This window comes from Coturnix japonica, chromosome 10, assembly GCF_001577835.2.
Source record: "Coturnix japonica isolate 7356 chromosome 10, Coturnix japonica 2.1, whole genome shotgun sequence".
NCBI classification, from domain to species: Eukaryota; Metazoa; Chordata; class Aves; order Galliformes; family Phasianidae; genus Coturnix; species Coturnix japonica.
Window position 1 is genome coordinate 12,751,977 of NC_029525.1, and position 18,790 is coordinate 12,770,766.

Here is an 18,790-nt window from a genome sequence, read left to right on the forward strand (position 1 = left end):
GCAAAACTTTGTGGACAAACTTGCTAGATTATTCCTGTTAGGAGGATAAGCCTCAGATAAAGGAGAGTCCATGTGAATTAATAGCAGTGCAGGTACTATATTGTTGTTATACTTCTTAATTTAAGAACACAAGGAATTATTAACCCGCATGTTCCTGGCAGTATTTCCAGCTGTAGGTCAATACTACGACAAACATAGTTTTGAACTAACCCTGAACATGCATCTGACCTTCCCCCATTGAGCCCTTTCACTTGAAAATATTAAATCTATGATGCATTCAGAAATTAATCTTTGAAGTTTCTGCTAGGGTTTTCTTGCAGATGATTCTTTCTTCTGGATTTGTAGGTCTGGGACAACGTGCTATATTGTCTAACAGCCCAGTACAGGATGAACACACTGATGCTGGCTGTGGTTTGGTTTACTATGGCCTTAAGGTAAGGTGCTTCTTTAACATTTTTGGGAAACTTGTGGGCTTTTAGGGGCTGAATACTACAGCCTCACACTTGCAGAAATGTATTTGCAATAGGAATTTAGCAGGTTTGCAAATTATGAATTGGATTTTTGGAAAAGCACTGTGGTTTTTTCAGTGCTACTGTCCCTGATATATTTCTCCCACTCTGCTGTAGTTACTATGGCCTTATTGTCTGGTTCCCTGACATGATCCGCTATTTTCAAGAAGAGGCCTATGAGTCCCGAGTGAAGGTCTTTGATGAGGAAGAAGTGTCACACTTCACCTTTAATTTCACCCTGGAGAACCAGATCCATAGAAACGGGGAATACAGGAATGATAAGTAAGTAAACAGAAATTGGTTTGATTGGTGCTGACGGGGAAGAGGGCATGAGAGGAACTGGGAATGAGATCCACCAACATACACATGGCATTTGGAAAGTAAACCTCATCTCTAGAAACCTCGTTTTTTTTACATTTTCCACACTCTTGTAAATCTCTGTTGTTGCTTTGGATACACAATTCACCTCCCTCAAATCCCACAGGCAATTTTCTACAGAACAATTATCCCCTGGTGTCCCACTTTCCACGCACCTTGCCTCAAACACTCACATCTCCAACCCGAGGGGGTGCACCGGGGATGTGGGGATGCAGTGGTGACTTCTCTTTCCTTAGCACACACTGACATCTACTGGTACTGGGCTACAGAGACAACCACATGTAAAGAAACTGATGTTTCGCTGCATTTTGAAGAGAACAAATTGCACTGAAGTCCTTGGAATGATTTGTTTCTGGTCTCCACCTCAGAGCCCATTAGTGTGCATTGTGGCATGGCTGGTTGTACTAATGTACAGGTGGAGGACCCCATCCTGACCCCCTACACCCTGTCCTTGTGACCTTCCTTGCAGTAAGGATCTGTGCTTGATGTTACAAACCTAGCCCCATAATTCCTATGTCCCTGCCTACAGAGCAGCCAAAGTCTGGTGAGATATGGCTGGAGGCCAAGTTTAGGATTTGGGGACTCCTGTCTTATCCCAGAGGAGTTCCTCAGCTTTCCCTAACTTCATTTGGAGTTGAGGATGCTCAGCACCTTACAGGATGAACATGTAAAACATGTATCACTGTATTGCTGCCTTTGTCCTCTCCAATTTAATAACTCTAAACCTGATCAAACTACATTCCAGCTATGTCCAGAGCGTATCTTCTTATAATTTATAGCTCCATTTTCTCTCTAGCCCCTGCCTGTAAGCTAAAACTTTACTGAACACCAGGCTGTTGCTGCATGACTCTTTTAAAGGCAGTTGTTAAGAAAGCAATCTGCAGGCAAAGGACTTGTAAGGGCCTTTGTGAGTAAATACATCACAGGCTATTACTGAGCTAATGCAGAACAGCTTAAGTGTTGCTGTAACCTATGAGACCTTCTGCATAGTGCAAAAGACTACTCAAGTCTTCTTGGTACACTCTGAGCATTAATAATATCTGTTAGTAGCCACGGTTAATAAGCCCTGCAGTGTTCTCTTAATGCTGCAAATAGCTATCATGCTCGACTGTCTTGTAAGTGCTCAATTCAATTAAGCTTCTGGGTATATGTTAGAAGCCTTTTTATTTGGTGACAGTTGTGGCCTCCTTAGCTAAAGCAATAGCGCTCGCACTTCCCAGCTCTTTACATCTTCCTAACATGCCTGTGGATTAACAGATACATCTTCCCAGTGTCCCTGCAAAAGCTCACAGGTAAATCAATACTATGTCATCCTTCAGGCAGGAAGGTCAGATGTGCCAAGCTTCCCATCAGATAAATCAATTATCTGACACTGTTGATCATTTCTGGTGTAATCTGTTTTCTTTACATGATATGCAGTGGTCCTTGAACGGAGATGGCTACAGGCCATAAACCTCCCCCTGGAAATCTTACTTCATTTTTCCTTTAAAAATCACTGTGAGCTTAAACAACTGTCAGAAACCTTTCACCAAATGGCCAAATTGACTCAATAATGTCTGGTTTTATTTCTGGCTGAGGAAGGGGCAGAATAAGGCAGACAACAAGGTCAGCTCACAAAGAAAATGCCACACACAGGGTGAAATTACATCTACTTCAGGTAGAGTAGTGCTGAAAGCAAGATTTATGTCCACTCAGGCTTAGAAACACATTTTCTTGTTTATGACTACTTTGAGAGGCAGAAAAACAACCAGAAATTCCACCAGATCCATCTCTTAAAGTCCTCAAAGCCCTCTTTCCTAATACAATGCAAGATACAGAAGCATTTTGTCATAAGGACAGCTGTGCATTCAAGCAAGACCCTTCCTGAAAGTGACCATAAAAACTGTCATTAGTACTCTGTGCATTAAACTAAGATGTCCTGCTATCTAGTATATGGAGAATCTCCAAGCACTGAATGAAGTTCTACCTTCTGCCCCACAGATTTATTGGCATGAAATTCAAGGAAGTGAGATTTGAGGACTCGCTGTTTGAAGAATGCTACTTTGAGGACGTGACATCCAGTGAAACCTTCTTTGAAAACTGCACCATCATCTCTACTGTCTTTTATAACACTGGTAATGGGATTCCTAACATGATCTAATCTCTGTAATTAGGAACTATTTTATCAGATTCTAGGAGAAAGGATGATAGGGATCTGTGTGTCTGTGCGTGCACTGCAGAATGAGGGTGATGATGGAAAACGAGGGTGAAGACAGGCTAAGGGAGTAGCTGCTGTTATATTTATAGTTGGCTCATTACTAGGGGAAAAAAAAATAAGAAAGAGAAAAAAGAAAATAAAAAAGGGATTTTCCCATTATATTTTAACTATATTTATTTCCTCACAAACAGTTAGCTTCCCATAACTAAAATGTGCCACCACTAACAATGCCCCAGAGGCTGAGGATGCTCCCATTGGTTCCTTATCTTTCTTAAGTCTGTATTTGCACTGAGGTGTGTGGAAGGATTGTGCCACCAAAAGATAAACTCCTCGGCCATTTCTCTTGCAGATCTCTACGAACACAAATTCATCAACTGCAGGCTGATAAACACCACGTTCATGAAGGAGAAGGAAGGCTGCCACATTGACTTTGAGGAGGACAACGATTTCTTGATCTATTTAGTCAGCTTCCTTGGCAGCCTGTCTGTGCTGCCAGGAAATATCATCTCTGCACTGCTTATGGACAAAATAGGGAGGATAAAGATGATTGGTGAGTGGGACTGTGGATGTGCTCTTCACTTTCCTACCTCTTTTACTGTTTATTGGCAATATCTGCCTTTTCCCTTAGTTTGACTTCTATGTCAAACCCTTTGTGTTCATCCAGTGCTCAGCACCACGGGGTATGAGCTGAAGCAGGACCATCTGGTGCTGCTGAGTTGATACTCATGTCCACAGCATTATGTATAAATAAATAAGACAGTTTGCTTTTGGCAATGAATATTCACAAAAATTATTCGCTGTAGCTGTTTGACAGCCCAGGAGTTCCCTCTTTTGGGTTTCTGGTTTTCAAATGACTTTACATCAGCTTTGGGAAACATATGGTAGATTAACTGACCATGTCACAGCCAAGCAAACGTCACTCTTTAGCCATATGGGACTAAGTTATCAGCTTTATGATTCCATTGGAAATTTCTTCTGTTGCTTGCTCCAAGGCTCAGATCTTGCTCTCCCAGGTACTGTGGAATCTCGCCTCAAGGGACAGACAAGTGAGCTCAGTAGAATCAGGGTTGTGACTTAGGGGTAAAGGCTGACTCACTCTTTTGAGTTCACGTGTCTCTCTTTTGATTACAGTGGGAATTTTAGTTTGTTTAGCCTCACAGCCAGATGAGTAAAGGTATGGAAGATGACCCCATCAGTGTGTCAGGAGCTTACACTGGGAGGGCAAAATGAGCCTTTACGCAGTGAATTTGGATAAGGCCCAAACAAACCAGAGGGTTTGAGGTAAATAAATTAAACCGAATGAGAATCAAATTGCCCACCCTGCAAACATGTCAGCATTTCAGTATTTTCTTCTGGAATTAAGATGACAGCTGGAAACCCAAATGCTTATTTCTTCTGCAGAATGAAAAGTACAGGACAGAAATTGGGAATGACATGCTGAAACGTTTCGCTATGGAATTTTCAATTGAAACAGCCTTCTGGCATCCCACCCGTAGCACTGCGTTGAACATATTATTTCTGGTCAGCTTAACATGGAAACTGAATTTCTCTCATGCGTTATTTGCCTCACTGGGACTTCAGTTCAGTTTTATCGTGTTCCACTAAACTCTCCCCAGTGCCAAATGTCAGACCCTAATGATGCCCTGCACATCTTTAGCAGAAGAAATATCCACCCTGTGCAGTGAAAGATGCAATTTGGGCAGGTACCAGACAAGTGGGCATGGAGTCCTGCATGGAAGCTTTCCGTAGGCAGGGCACTGCATTGGCAAAATAAAACATAATATCCAAGATGAAACATTTTAGTTCCAGTTCACCATCCGAATTATTTTATTTGGTGTCAAATTAATTGTATAAAAGCTCAAACAAGAAGTTACTTAGTTTCCTGGTAGCAAATGGAGATATTTCAGCAGCAGAAGAAGTGTTAAGTGAAGGGTATTTTTGATTTTGCAAAAAAAATAGTTTCTTCCAGGTGAAAATTCCCAACTGGGGAAGAAAGCAGTGATGCAGCTATTAATATTCCTGAATCTGAACTGTGGCTAACTGAGCATGAACGCTCTTGCTTTCTCCCTCAGTGGTGTTCATAAAATTATGGCTCCTGTGTAAATGTGCCATGAAATCTAATGATGTTCTTATAATTAAAAGAGACCTCAAGTGCTTCTTATAATCGACTGTAAATTATCCTAATTGAGTCTAGAAATGTGTCAAGTGATTTCAATTTGATGTGAATTGCTCCAGCTCTTCACTCAAAACTCAAGCTGAAAAACCTTCACAATGATTCTTTCTCCTTGCTGGCTTGTTTACTTCCCCTTGTTCTTCCTGGGTCCATCTGGAAGACTGAGATGCTGGAAACCTGCCTGGAAAAGCCTGTCTTCAGAGCCTCCGTAGAACGGGAATATCAGCAAGATCAGATGGATATTGAGAACATTTTCAGGCAGGTTTCCAGCATCAGACAGGCAGAATCAAGGTACTTGTGGATTCATACAGATTTCATTCATTTTGGGGTGAAGCACTGTCACTTGAAAGCCATCTTTATCAACAGCACGGTTGCTTGGCTATGGAGGAGAGAAACCGGTGCCAACATCTTTCTCTTGGCTCCCCTGTAGGTGGCTCAATGCTGATCTCTGCAGTGTGCTGCTTCTTTCTCTTCTTTGGCAACAGCGAGTCGGCAATGATCGGCTGGCAGTGCCTCTTCTGCGGGGCCAGCATCGCAGCCTGGAACGCCCTGGATGTGATCACCGTGGAGCTCTACCCCACAGATAAAAGGTGCTCAGAGCTTTTCTCCTGTTCATTCCTGACACTGTGGCTTCGGCCTCCTGGTTTCTGATGGAAAGATGAGGCAAGCTGTATTTTTCTTTATTTTAATGAGACCTTAAGGGCTCAGTCCTGTGGCTCAACTGGATCAGCACAGACATTTGTAAGCATAATGCTGCATGCGTGGCGGCTTGTATGCAGGAGTTGTGTGGGTGTACAGAGATCACAGGCAAATAAAATACAGCGAATCTGTCATTTCTATGTGTGCACATGGAGGTCTGGTCTCCAGGCTGTATCCTCCCATCTCATCTTAGTGCCGTGACAGTATTATACTCCACAATGAGACAACCATGTGCACAGAATGATTTGGGAGAAAAGACAGAGTAGAAAACTTTGGAAGGATGTGCTGCAGATGGTGCTTTCCTGCCAGAAATAAGACTCTTCTTGCCTCTTTCAAGCTGTTGGAAAGAGCCAGAAGTGAAGAACTGTCCTTTGGAGGCAGAATAATTTCAGCTACTGGGTAAAGCAGAATTTGGAGGAGAGCCCTGTTTGTTTCTCTGGTGACAGCCTGGAGGGACTGTGACAAATCATAGAGAGGTTGTGTGCTGCTTTCCTTAAGAAGGGCAAAGGTTGCCATAGGGGGCAACTCAGGAGCTGGGAAGAAGTTGAGATAAGAGGAGAAATGAGTCCCCATGTACATTTTCTATTATTGTCTATTATTATTTATTCTCTTTACTTGCCAGAAGAGTAGCCTATGCAATATATGAGCACTGCGGGCTGGAACTAGATGATCTTTGACGTCCATTCCAACCCAAGGCAATCTCTAATTCGCAAAATACTTTCTGTAGTTATGCCAAGAACATCCCTAACCATTACTTTCTGTTTGTCTTCCCCACAGGGCAACAGCTTTTGGCATCCTCAATGGGCTTTGCAAGTTTGGTGCTATCCTGGGGAACTCAATCTTTGCCTCCTTTGTAGGGATAACCAAGGTGGTTCCCATCCTTCTGGCTTCCTCTGCTCTGGTTGGAGGTGGCCTGCTTGCTTTGCGCCTCCCAGAGACTCGAGACCAGGTCCTGATGTGAGCAGCTGAGGCAAGGGGGGTCAGGGGTGGACGTGGAAGAAGAACTAAAAAGAGCCATGTTTGGAAAAATCAAAACGTCCTTTTCTGTACTGTTTTGTTGATACCTCGAAGAGAGGAGGCAGAGTGGGAAAGAAGAGCCCAAAGGGATAAAAATGAAGCCCTTCAGTATCTGACCCTTTTACAGCCACGACTGGTGCATGCAGCTACTACACATGCCCTGCAGAGCTTCGCTGTTTGGGTTTAACTTTGCCTACACTGGGATCCTGTTTTTTCCCACTCCATCCCAGTGTAGCAACACAGGACAGGAGCAGTGGCTTTCTGCATGCGTGTGCCTGCACGGGTGTGAGCGTGTCCGACAGGAGAGCAAACCTTGATCCTGCCTTTGCCGAGCTGTGAGACCCTGCCTGCCTTGCCAAGCACTCCCTGGCAACTCAGATCCACTGTGCTCAACTGTGAAAGGAATCTGAATGGGAGGCAGGTAACAAACCTGCTCTAGAACACATCCAGCAGCAGGGTCCAGAGCTGCAGATGTGACTAGTGACCTTATCTGTCTTGATTTTGGGGTCATCACCTTAAAGAGTGAGAGAGTTCTGATGGATTTGAGGGTGGGTGCTCAGCTCTCTCAGTAAATCCAGGGTTTCAAAGCCCTTTACTATTGTCACTTGAGCATAGAGATTACTAGGCACTTTCTTGGTCTGGGAGAGAAGTATATACATCATTATACATATATGTATTTTCACATACTTGCAAATGAACGTGCACACATTGAAATGATCAGCTACAGAAAGTTACGATTTTAAATTTCTGCACTATTAAAAATGTCTTAAGAGAGGCACTAAAATCTAATCCTACTGATTCAAGGTTACCTGGAGTTACGACCTGCTTGGTGATGCATCGTTCTTTATATCCAGACACCAAATATTTAGATGTATTGATGACTGGGACTATATATTTCTATGATGATAAAGATTCCTTTTTCCTACAGACTTCCGTGGAGGAGAAATTGATATGATGTTGGAGCGTTCCACAAACCAAATGTGTACATATTATCCAGTGTAAATAGGAGACTTTTTCTCTAATGTCTAGAGTATGGTAATTGAGAATTTACCAGCATTTTAGCCATAATAGTTAAAGAATATGATGCTTCATTTTCTTATATACTTGGGTCTCACTGAAATACTGTAAGCACAGTTACTTATAGCCATTTAACTCGTTACACGGGCAATGCACACGGCAAGCTTGCACTGTACAGATTATATTCTCCATCAGGTGGGTCAGTTCCACTTGATATCCTCCTGTAAAGAGCATTTCTGAATGTCATATGCCCCTTTTATTGTTGCACCTGGAAGTAAAGTGAGCTGTGTATTTTTGGATATATTTTGGGGTGGGGGGGCAAGACTTAAACACATATTGTTAAATAACACATTAACGCTCATAAATACCTAGATAGTGCTAATTAGATCCTTTCAACAAGCTCAGCGATAGTCAAGAATTGATCAGAAATGGTCACACAATGCAGGGTATTTATCTCACCAGGATGTTTTCTGACACAAAAGGTTCTTTTGTACTTTTGCTCGTGACCTTCCTTTTACCTTTCTTTGGATCCCTCTGTTTTTTTTTCCCCCTCCTTTTATTTTTAAGAAAAATAAGCAGTGCTATGCTGAAATCCAGCAAGACTTCAGTCTAACACCTCTGCCTTCAGCTGCGCAGAGGTGGTCACACACACACACCATGTCTACACTGAGTTTGGGCCTGTGGAACAGGACAGGTGAAGGACAGAAAATGTGGTCAGATCACAAGAAGCAAATCCTTGGTAAGGAGACAAAACCACCTAAAGAGCATCGCTTTCATCCTTGTGTCAATTGGGGTTAAGCACTTAAAGAGCAGCTCGGTTCCAATGGGCTATTTGGGATTTTTATAGGTTTATTCTGAGGTTTACGAAATTGATAAAATCACAAACCACTTGTAATAGCTGGGCTTATTATGCCTCATTTCTTCATTTTATGGGTAGCTTAAGGCCTTTCTGATTGTCTTCAAAACAGCAAGGTTCCTTCTGTAAGGTAGGAGGGAATGTAATTATGTCCTTTGGCAGCAGATCACAGATTCTGTTGAGAACCACAACCCAGAACGTGTGTTTTTCCTCTAACAATGCCTGGTACTTTTGCATGGTGAGAATTAGTCAAATGTGTATTTCAATACAAAAGATCACCACGGTCTTTATGTTCCACCCTTTCTGTTTGGCTCTGCATGCCGATGACTGCCTTGAGTTTGGGGACGGGGTGGGGGGGAAGTTTATTTAATGGTCGGGGTTATTTTGCTGTGCTGCTCTGTGGAGCCAGAACTTCTTCGTATTTGTTTTATGAAGCACTCTTAGATATCTACTTACCCAGGGCTCTAACAGCAAACCAGGCTATTTGTGTTCTCCACTGGCATTGCTCGATAACTCTAATGGCATGGCTTATTTTGTAAAATTTCCATGTTGGTTTCCTGATGAGGAAGAAAATGAGTTCTTAAGGAGATAGAAATGGTAAGATAATAGTAGGAAAGGTCATCCAACCTTAGAAATCTGTCTTCTTTACAGAATGGCTCATACATATTCTGCCTGGTAAACCCAGAGATCATCTGGGACAAGGTAAAGAGTAATAGGTTGTTGCAGTCAGTGTCACCCTGGTTACCTATGTGACTGTGCCCCTAAAACACATGGCCAGTCACTTCAGAGATAGGGAATGTTACTTAGGGGTCTTGATGCTCCCACCCCTGACACTTGACCAGGGAGAACTCATTGCCTACATCTGCCACAGTGATCAGTCTGCTTGTCTTGGGGTTTTGATACTCTGGACTGTCCACGGAGAAGAGGAAGATTCCAGCTGATGATAAGCCCAGTGCTGAACTCTATTTCCTTGGATTTGTGAACTATTCAGTAACAAGGGCACCGAGGACTGTGACGGGGGACTTGCCTTAATCCCAAAGACCTCTTGTTGAGGACAGCTGGATTTCTTCATGTGTACATGGCACACCGATCCAGCTGCTCAGCCAGGGACTGTGGCATGGAAAAGGTGCAGGGACGTGACCTGGTCTATTGTGTCTTCATGTGCAGAGTATTGGGATCCACAGCTCATTAGTGGGTTTCTAAGCATGCAGAAATGGATATTTAGAGGAACACGAAGCACTGTTATTACTGTCGTAGAAGACCAATGGTATTACAGTAAGATTTCTGCCTCCTTGTATTCCCTGTAGATAGTCCATTGATGTCTCCTGCTTATGTCCTTTGACTTTCCAAGGGACACAGAAATCTCAACAATATGTTTTTAGGTCTATGTAGATCTGAGCCCAATCCATCATATTTCCATCAAGTTTCTTCCTTTGGTTTTTCACCCTTGTGTCAGCAAACACTGCTTTAGGAAGACTCAAACCTGAGGACTGAAGGAAGAAAAATGAATGAAATTTCTTTGCTGTATGTAACTCTAATTCCACTGCAAATAACACCCCGTGTTGTGTGTTATGAAATACTTCATTTAGATGTTCTGTCTGCTGTGTGTGTGAAATAGCCAGCTCCAATTCCTCTTCTTTTCCTCATTTACCTCTCTCTTCTCTCTTTTTTCTTTTCCTTTTTTTTTCTTTTTAAGAGTTGATCTGTGTCTGGTTGTCACTGGAAATTGCAGCCGTTCCAATGGACTTTTTGTTTTTGTTCCTCTTGTCACATTAAAAGGCTGGAAGAAAAAAGAATGACTCCCGCAGTGTTTGTGTTTAATGTTGCACCTTGAGTCTATTCACAAGGGGCCGACCTTGTCCTCTGAATTTGCAGGGACTGCCTCTGATGTACACAGTGTGTTTGTTGTTCTTACTCCAGGCAAGTTGACATTCTGCATAAGGCTGAAATCTCAGTAAGAAGGAAAATCCCATTTTCAAATGTGCAAAGTTTCTGCCCCCCAAGTCCATTCATCACATTCTGCCCCCCAAGTCCAGTCATCTCATTCTGCCCCCCAAGTGCCGCCATCTCCTTCTGCCCCCCAAGTCCAGCCCCATATGCCACATTAAACCCCATAGCGCCCCATAGAGACCCATAGCCACCCCATAGAGCCCCATAGACACCCCATAGTCACCCATAGCGCCCCATAGTGTTCTATAGAGCCTCATGAAGCTGCTGAAGGATGAGCACAATTCTGATGTATAAACAGCACCACGGCTTTGTGGTTGATGTCAAGTGAATCTGTGTTTCTAAGACCAGCTCCTTGTAAGGTGATATAACACACATAAAACCTAAGCAAAGAGGCTGCACAGACTTCTTTTTACTGTTTGCAATGAGAACTGAGGATCTTGCTGCATTCTTGATGCATGATAATGAAAATGCATTTGGTTTATACATATTTATCTTGTGGGTACAACGTAGATATCACTCAACTGATCCTGAAAGGCAACATCTGGAAAAATTACCAGTGAGAAATTAACTCATTTTTTATCAGTTGTTTCACATGTACAAACATCTGTGTGCCTGTACCTATGTATGTACACGTATATGCATCGATACACGAAACTTCAGTTATTTTGAGTGACACAGTTTGCTCTTTTCATAAATAATCATAGATAAGACCAGGAGATGGCAGCAACTGCACAGCACATACACAGGGCTCCCACAACCTGCACAGCCTGATCCAGAACCTTAAAACCACTCTTGCCTTCTTGGTCTGCAGCTCCTAAGAGTTTTACAGGAGAGAGGCAAAACCTTTATCAGTGAGACTCCAGTTAGATGAGAAAAACTCTGGGCTGACCAGTGCCTTACCCAGAGACCTACAAACAGGTCAGCACCAAACCTCCAGCCCTGCTAACTGCGGTGTCAGCAGCACTATCTCACCATTGCCTCCTCCTCCAACCTCCAGTACAAGCAGAACAGCCTTGAGGTAAGTAAGATCTGAGCTCTGTGTGATGAAGTTTCCTCTCAGAGCATTTTTATGACCTGCTTCTGCCTTCCTCTGCCATGAAGGGCATCACGTGTATATGTCAGTTCTTTGTTTATCATCTCAAACAGCCACAAAACCTCACTGCCTTTCCTTTATGGGTGAGACACAATTTTGATCAGAAGAGTGAGCCTGCTGGAAACGAACCCAATAACACCAACAGCTGAGCCCCGAGATCTGCTTCAGACTAGTGTAGGTGTCCTTCTGAAACGTCTCTGAGCAAGAAATGCAGCACTTTCATCCATCTTCATTCACACTGAGGATAGAAGAGACCTGAGAACTGCCCGTGTAAAGTAAGAACAAGTCCTCATTGCTTTGACATGGGTTACTTTCTAACAGCCGTGTTTGTTTCCATGCATCCATTCTTCAGGATTCTCCAAATAGGAAAGAACCAGACAGTTGATAACAATAAGCCCACTTTGCTTTGAGAAGCTCATCTATAACACTGTGCAGTGTGTTGCAGCTGTGTTATACTGGGAAATGGCTGTGCTGTGGTTTAGTAGGCACCTCTTCAAATCAATTTAACATACACTCATGAGTATACTTGCACTAAGCATTAAAGACAACACAAAGAAAAATCTCTGTCTATGTGTATCCTAACCAAGTTTTGTGTCTGCCCTTAAGCAGAATAAAGCATTATGGGGTTTTTGTTTTGTCCTGAGCTGTTCTATGATCATAATCCTGGGATATTCATTATTGTGTTCCCCTTTCCATCTGTAACAAGATCCTATTGCCTGACATTAAACCTTAGAGTGAAGTCCTTGGATGGAGGCCTGATTTATTCAGTCTCACAATGAGACATGAGGGATGGCGCTGCCTGTACTTAGATACTATGGCATTCTTACTCTCATTGCAGCCATACCTCACAAGTGATTGCTTTGCTTCTCCCTGGACATAATTTGGCTTTATTTATTGTCATTGCTGTTATTACTATTCATAAAAGAGATAATCAAGGTAACCCAGCTGTTGGACTTTCCAGCAGTTCACAATGACTTCTGCAAATCACAGAGAACAACATATCTTCCAGTCTGAGGCACAAGCAAAAGCAGGACAAGGTGATGATGAACTTTAACAAATAGGTGCCCTCTGAAGTCAAAGACTCATTCCACGTTGAGATTATCATGCAGTAAATAATGCTCACGAGCCTTTGACAGTAGGAAGCAAATTTACACTGTTGCAAGAACACTAATCGCCAGCCTAGCGACTCATGTTATTAGCTGAGAATAATTATTGTCTCCAAGGAAAGTACAGACCTTCAAAGGAGATAACATCTTAAATCACGGCAAATTTTAATTTAAATTCAAAGTGTAGGAATGCCCATAATGTCTCATCTCTCTGTTATCTGGCTGGGATGGTGTCATTATAGTGTTTTAAAGACAGCCCTAATCATTAAACTAAATACCTGCAGCCTAATACTTTGCAATTTCATTTTCTCCTTGTCAGACTGTGTAATTGATATTTGTACTGGAGGTAACAAAACAGAAAACGTGAAGGTGTTGATAACTTTGCTATTACTGTCTCTTAAACTGCCTGTGAGGCATGGTGAGGACTGGATGGCACTGGGGAGCTGGGACCTTTTTAATGGGAAATAAAGCAACTCAGCTTTATTTGACTGCAGTCAAGGCCTGTTTGGGTGGGGATTCACGGGGTCTGAAGGTCTGACAGCTCCCATCAGCAAACAAATCTGGGGATTCTGTCCCTGTGGTTCCTCACTGAGGGATGGAGCAAAGGAATGTGTTCCAAAGGCTTCTTGCTGAGGGTCCCCTGGGTGAATTTTTGTTACCTCTGAGTTCGTTTCCTCCTCTGATTGTCTCAGGTTCTGTAGAGATCTTGGGTTCTATGGCAAATGGCTTGAAACTATCCAACTGCAGGGAGGGTCAGCAGATCTTCTATGAGGAACTTTTCCTCAGCCATCATAGCACTGAAGGTACATGAAATGCCCAAAGACTTATCCATCTCTGTTACTTTCTGATCCTTCTCAGGACTGGCTTTCAAGTTTGTGCAGCACAAAGTGCGATAGGATGGATGGGTCAGGGAGATGTGTGCAAATAGCAGAGGTGATCCTAAATCTTAAACCTCTGAAAACCAGGACTTTGGTGTTGAAAATGCCACGAAGGAAAATACAACAAAGGAAAACAAGCGTGAACCCCGTATTGAGAAAGTCTTCTGGGGTAACACATAATTGCTATCCATTCTGCCTCCAAAGCAACTCAAATCAGCTCAGTGACACTTGTCACAAATGAAGGCCGTTGTTAATAGGCTGCATATTTATGAGACCTCTTCACAGTGCAAATTGCTTCTTAGTGAGCTGCCTTCACCCTGGATTTGGGGCCATTTTATCCTTTTATTCCTGATATCTCACTCCTCCATAGTGTCTGGATATTCTTAGAAGACAGAGGAGTGAGAGCCCAGTTGGCTTCATTAGCTTGGGGAAACACCAGGAGCTCTGGAGATGTTCTAGCAGGAATGTAGGACACACTGCTCCAGCAACAAGGTGAAGGGCCTGGACCTTCTACTACTGCTAGAACAGTGACCAAAATACACTCTATGATATGGTTAATGCACTTGTCTGCTGGAGGACAAGATGGTTATCCCCATCCGCTTGGCAATGCTGATTGAATTAGAAGTTTAATTTATTCACACTTCAGAGATGCTTTGGCAAATGTAGACAGGGGAACACTTTGTATTCTTTTCAGCATTTGATGAAATGGGTATTTTTAGCACTTGGGTTCCGAACTAATTTTTCAGGAATTTCTTGGCTTTCAGCCTCTCTGTTTGAAAAAAAAAATCATCAGGAAAACATTCAGAAAGACTGAAAGAAGGCAACAAGAGCTGGGACAGCTTTGAGCAGTTGCTGATGTCCCACGCTGATTGTTTTTTTTTTCACCCTCAGAGTCAGGAAGCAAAACAGACAGAAGGCAGCAAATAAAGTGCAAAACAAAGTGTGTAAATACAAATCGGCTATTAATAGTGGCAGTGACCCAGGGGCAAGCACTAGCTAGAGAATTGAGGCTCTCAGGCTTCCAGATTAGATTTAGAATCAAAATGGTGAGTTCTTGCCAGTAACAGATTAATGAGAAATATAGACACGCTGTGTATGTTAAGGGAAGATGTCAGAAAATTGAGTTCTGAAATCCTGGCTGGAGAATTGTGTACAGTATGGTGTATGGGGTTGTGCTAGGAATCCAGCTTTTGCTTCTTTGAAAACATGCCTGCAATCTGGGAAATGCCCGTATATTTATACACAGCCAAAATTAGACTTACTGTAATATGTATATTGTATAAACAGACTCTGATAGCTTTTGTGGTCAGTTGTGATTTAGCAATGCAAATTACTGTTATTATTAATAACTATGATCATGACCAGCTGGAATTTATAACCCAGGACACTCCGGTCCTGGCAGTTTATTACTAATGTATTTGTCCTGATCATTATCTTATAAAACAGCCAACCAAAGCACTATACTGCAAGGAAATCATCCCCTCTGTGCTGCTAAGTGAACTAAACTCATAGGTACCATTAGCCTTCCATTATGTACTCTCCCAAGTACAATTAAGACCAGACAAGGTCTGAAACTGGGGCCTGTTGTTTTTCCCAAGTGCAGGTGGAGTTGGCTTATTACACCCATATTAGTTCTTGTTTTTTTTTCATGCTAAATGGTCTCCTTAAAACCTCATAGAGGAAACCTATTCATCTGAGCTGAAATATTTTTGGGCCCTTCCAAAACCAGTAATAAGAAGCTGAAGACAGTCATCTGCCTTGCTAATGGACCACAGTTACATGTGTAATTGATTAATTAAGGAAAGAAAATCACTGCTGAGACCAAGGGAGGAATCCACAGTTTCAGCAGGCATTAGAGTGAAAGAGCAGCTCTTCCCTGACACAGGGGCTGAGTTTGTGTCAGGTTGTTTTTTTTCTTTTCTTTCTTATACTGCCCTGTCCTTTATAGTTGCTCAGCTTGCTCCCTTCACCTGCCATTAGGCATCTCCTATTAGGCACTGTGACTCCATTTGTGCAATGGTCAATTGATGAAGAGATGACACAGACAAAACTTCTTCAGTCCAGAAGTAGTTTTATTTACGTTCTTGAGGTTGGATGGGATCCTGGGTAGCCCAACTGAGTGGCTGGCAACCCTGTCCATGGCAGGGGGTTGGAACTAGGTGATCTTTAAGGTCCTCTCCAAAGACCACAGGGATGATTTTGGAGTCCTCACCTCACATGCTTTGGTTTAACTCTTTCATAGTCTGTGCCATACATCCCAGGAGACTATTTCTGTCACTGCTGATAGGCAAGTGAACAGTTTGTATCAGTGATGAGTTACTTCTTTTGGTCATAATGAGTAAGGAAAATAATAGAGATGTTAAATGGTTTTTATCATCATGGCCTGAAAGCAGTGATTGAGCAGCTGGTGGGAAAGCAGGGCCAACCCAGGGGAGCTCAGGTGCATGCGATGTAATGTAATGAATGCAGCTGAGTGACAGGAAGGGCTAAAGCCAGGATCCATGCCTTTCCACTTGAGGGTTGGCAGTGGAGGTGATGGGATCTTGGTGTTACCTGTCTACTTGAGGTCTTCCAAAGGTAAGCAAATTATTATTATTATTATTTTTATTCATTTCTGTATTTGATCCATTTAGGCTTGTTTTTCTTTGCTGTAGCACTTTGTCATCCTGCTATTATTGTTGTGTTTTCCATCATGTTAAGTGTTATAGTGCTTTTGTGTTTTGTGGGGTTTGCTTGTTTGTTTGTTTTGGTTTGTTGTTTTTTTTGAGTTAGTTGCGCTTTCTCCTCGTAGTTTGCCTGAGCTTTTCCTTGTGAGTGGCGAGGATTTGAAGATAGCTGCCTTTCCTTAACTGCCCCCTAACGCGTTTGTCCTTAACTACTGTGAAATGTCGTAGTAAGCTGCTTCTTGAAGGTCGTTTTGGCCTGTATTGTTGAGGTATCCAATGCTACATAAAGATTTAATAAAGCACCACTTGTCTGGGATGACTTTAAAGCACGACATCAGCTTTGTTTAACTCTGCTTGGTATCAGTCAGGCTTACAATGGGTTTTAACGTCTCACTGGGTAAGGACTGATTCGAGCACGTGCTCTTTGTTAAGCATGTACATAAGTGCTTAAGAGAGACAAATGGAGAGAGTCGGTGAGCAGCTGGTATCTCTGCCTTCCTATCTGTGATTTCCATTTGGTGAGCAGGTGAAAAGGAGAAGGAATTAGTAAGGAAAAAAAGAAAGTAGATTAGATTAAGGAATAAAGAAAGAGAAATTGATGTTGTTTGGGTCATGGGTACGTTCAGAGTGATGCATCGACTCCTTTTGCTGCCAGCCTGAATTTCACTGACTTTTGTTGCATGGTCGTTTTAGTCCAAATCTTGCTACAAATGCAGATGCCAGCATGGTTGGGAATGGAAAGAGCAGGGGTATCATCCAGAATTATTGGGTTTCTTTAAGGATTGTGGTTTTTGTCTTGTTTTGTGCAGCACATACGTGTGCTTTTGTATTTCTTCTGCCATCCCAGCACTTGTAACGTTAGCTCCGCATTGATCTGTCACTTCTTCCTTGTTTGGGTGGGAGTTTATTTCACACACACACATCACTCAGATCATGCTCCGATCTGTTGGGAATATTTAGCTCTCATGCAACCCAACCCAATTTGAAGAAATCAATTCATTCCGACTTGTGAAGACAACGATCCCTCAAAAGGAAAATAAATGAGCAGCGGATGTTTACTCTAATGGATGATGAAAAGTTAAAGTGTTTTAAACGCTAATTTATTTCCACTGGGACTATCAGTTGGATTTAGGCACAGGAAGAGCTGAAGCTCCTGAATTGATTCATTTTCTTGCTGTCATCTTCATTTTTGCAGGCTAAGCCAAAGTTTATATCAGTTGATTAAAGCGATCAGTGTCTGTAAGGCACAGCAGATAGGCTGAAAACCTATTTCAGCCTATGTGAGCCTTTGTGAAAATTCATGCCTGTTAGTTGCTGCATATAGCGGCTTGACGTTTCCTCTTTTCTGATTGTTTCTAGTTTGCGTCTCTTTGGGAGCTACTGAAATCAGAGCTGTTCCTTCCTGAGTAGGGGTTTGTCATTCAGGGTGGTTCTATATGCAGTTGCTTTCGCCAAGTTTGGGAGACCCACTTCTCAATGTGATAAGTGATAAACAAACCACACCAGAGTGTTTAGGGCTGACGATTAAACCAAGGGAAAACAGAATAGAGGACAAGAAAGCAATAAAGGGAGAACATGAAAGGCAAGGACATGTGCAGAGGTCACAGAATCACAGAATGACCCGGGTTGGAAGGAACCTCAAGGATCATGTAGTTCCAACCCCCCTGCCTGGCAGGGCCACCAAACATACACCTTTACTAGATCAGGTTGCCCAGAGCCCTGTCCAACCTGGCCTTGAACACCTCCAAGGACGGGGCATCCACAACCTCCCTGGGCAGCCTGTTCCAGGGCCTAACCACTCTCCTAGTAAAGAACTTCCCCCTAACATCCAACCTGAATCTTCCCTCTTTTTCAACTTAAAACCATTTTCCCTTGTCCTGCTATTGTCAGCCCTTTCAAAGAGCTTACTCCCCTCCTGGATGTAATCTGCAATCCTGATTTGCAGAGCGGCATTCTTTTATCATGGGGAAACTTTTCAGTTCATCCTTATGCAATTAGGATCTGTTAAAGCAGAAGTAGTTCATAATTTCCTTGGAGCAGTTCCACTATGCAGAGAGCAGCCTGGTCGTGTCTTGCTTTGGTATATGCAAACAGGGATGCTGAGCCTTAAGGAGAAGGGGGCTTGGGTTCAGACTCTTAAAGAGTGATGTACTTCGCTGTCACAGAGCTGCTGCAGTTTCCCCAGGTAAAATGCCTTTTTAAGAGCGTGTCTCTTTTAGATCCTCTGTAGAGGTAAATGCATAGTGTTTCC

General features: G+C 42.7%; 1 protein-coding gene across 4 annotated transcripts in view; it reads left to right on the plus strand.

Moving 5' to 3' along the window:
- The window catches only part of SV2B (synaptic vesicle glycoprotein 2B), a 44,762-nt gene extending 34,117 nt beyond the window's left edge, over positions 1 to 10,645 (plus strand). For all 4 annotated transcript variants that reach the window (XM_015873155.2, XM_015873156.2, XM_032446863.1 and 1 more), the window contains 6 exons: positions 346 to 434; positions 627 to 791; positions 2,868 to 3,001; positions 3,434 to 3,634; positions 5,688 to 5,847; positions 6,734 to 10,645. In XM_015873155.2, coding sequence (XP_015728641.1) covers positions 346 to 434; positions 627 to 791; positions 2,868 to 3,001; positions 3,434 to 3,634; positions 5,688 to 5,847; positions 6,734 to 6,917 — 933 coding nt within the window. In that variant the 3' untranslated portion in view covers positions 6,918 to 10,645. The remainder of the gene's footprint in view (positions 1 to 345; positions 435 to 626; positions 792 to 2,867; positions 3,002 to 3,433; positions 3,635 to 5,687; positions 5,848 to 6,733) is intronic.
- The last annotated feature ends 8,145 nt before the right edge of the window (positions 10,646 to 18,790 follow it).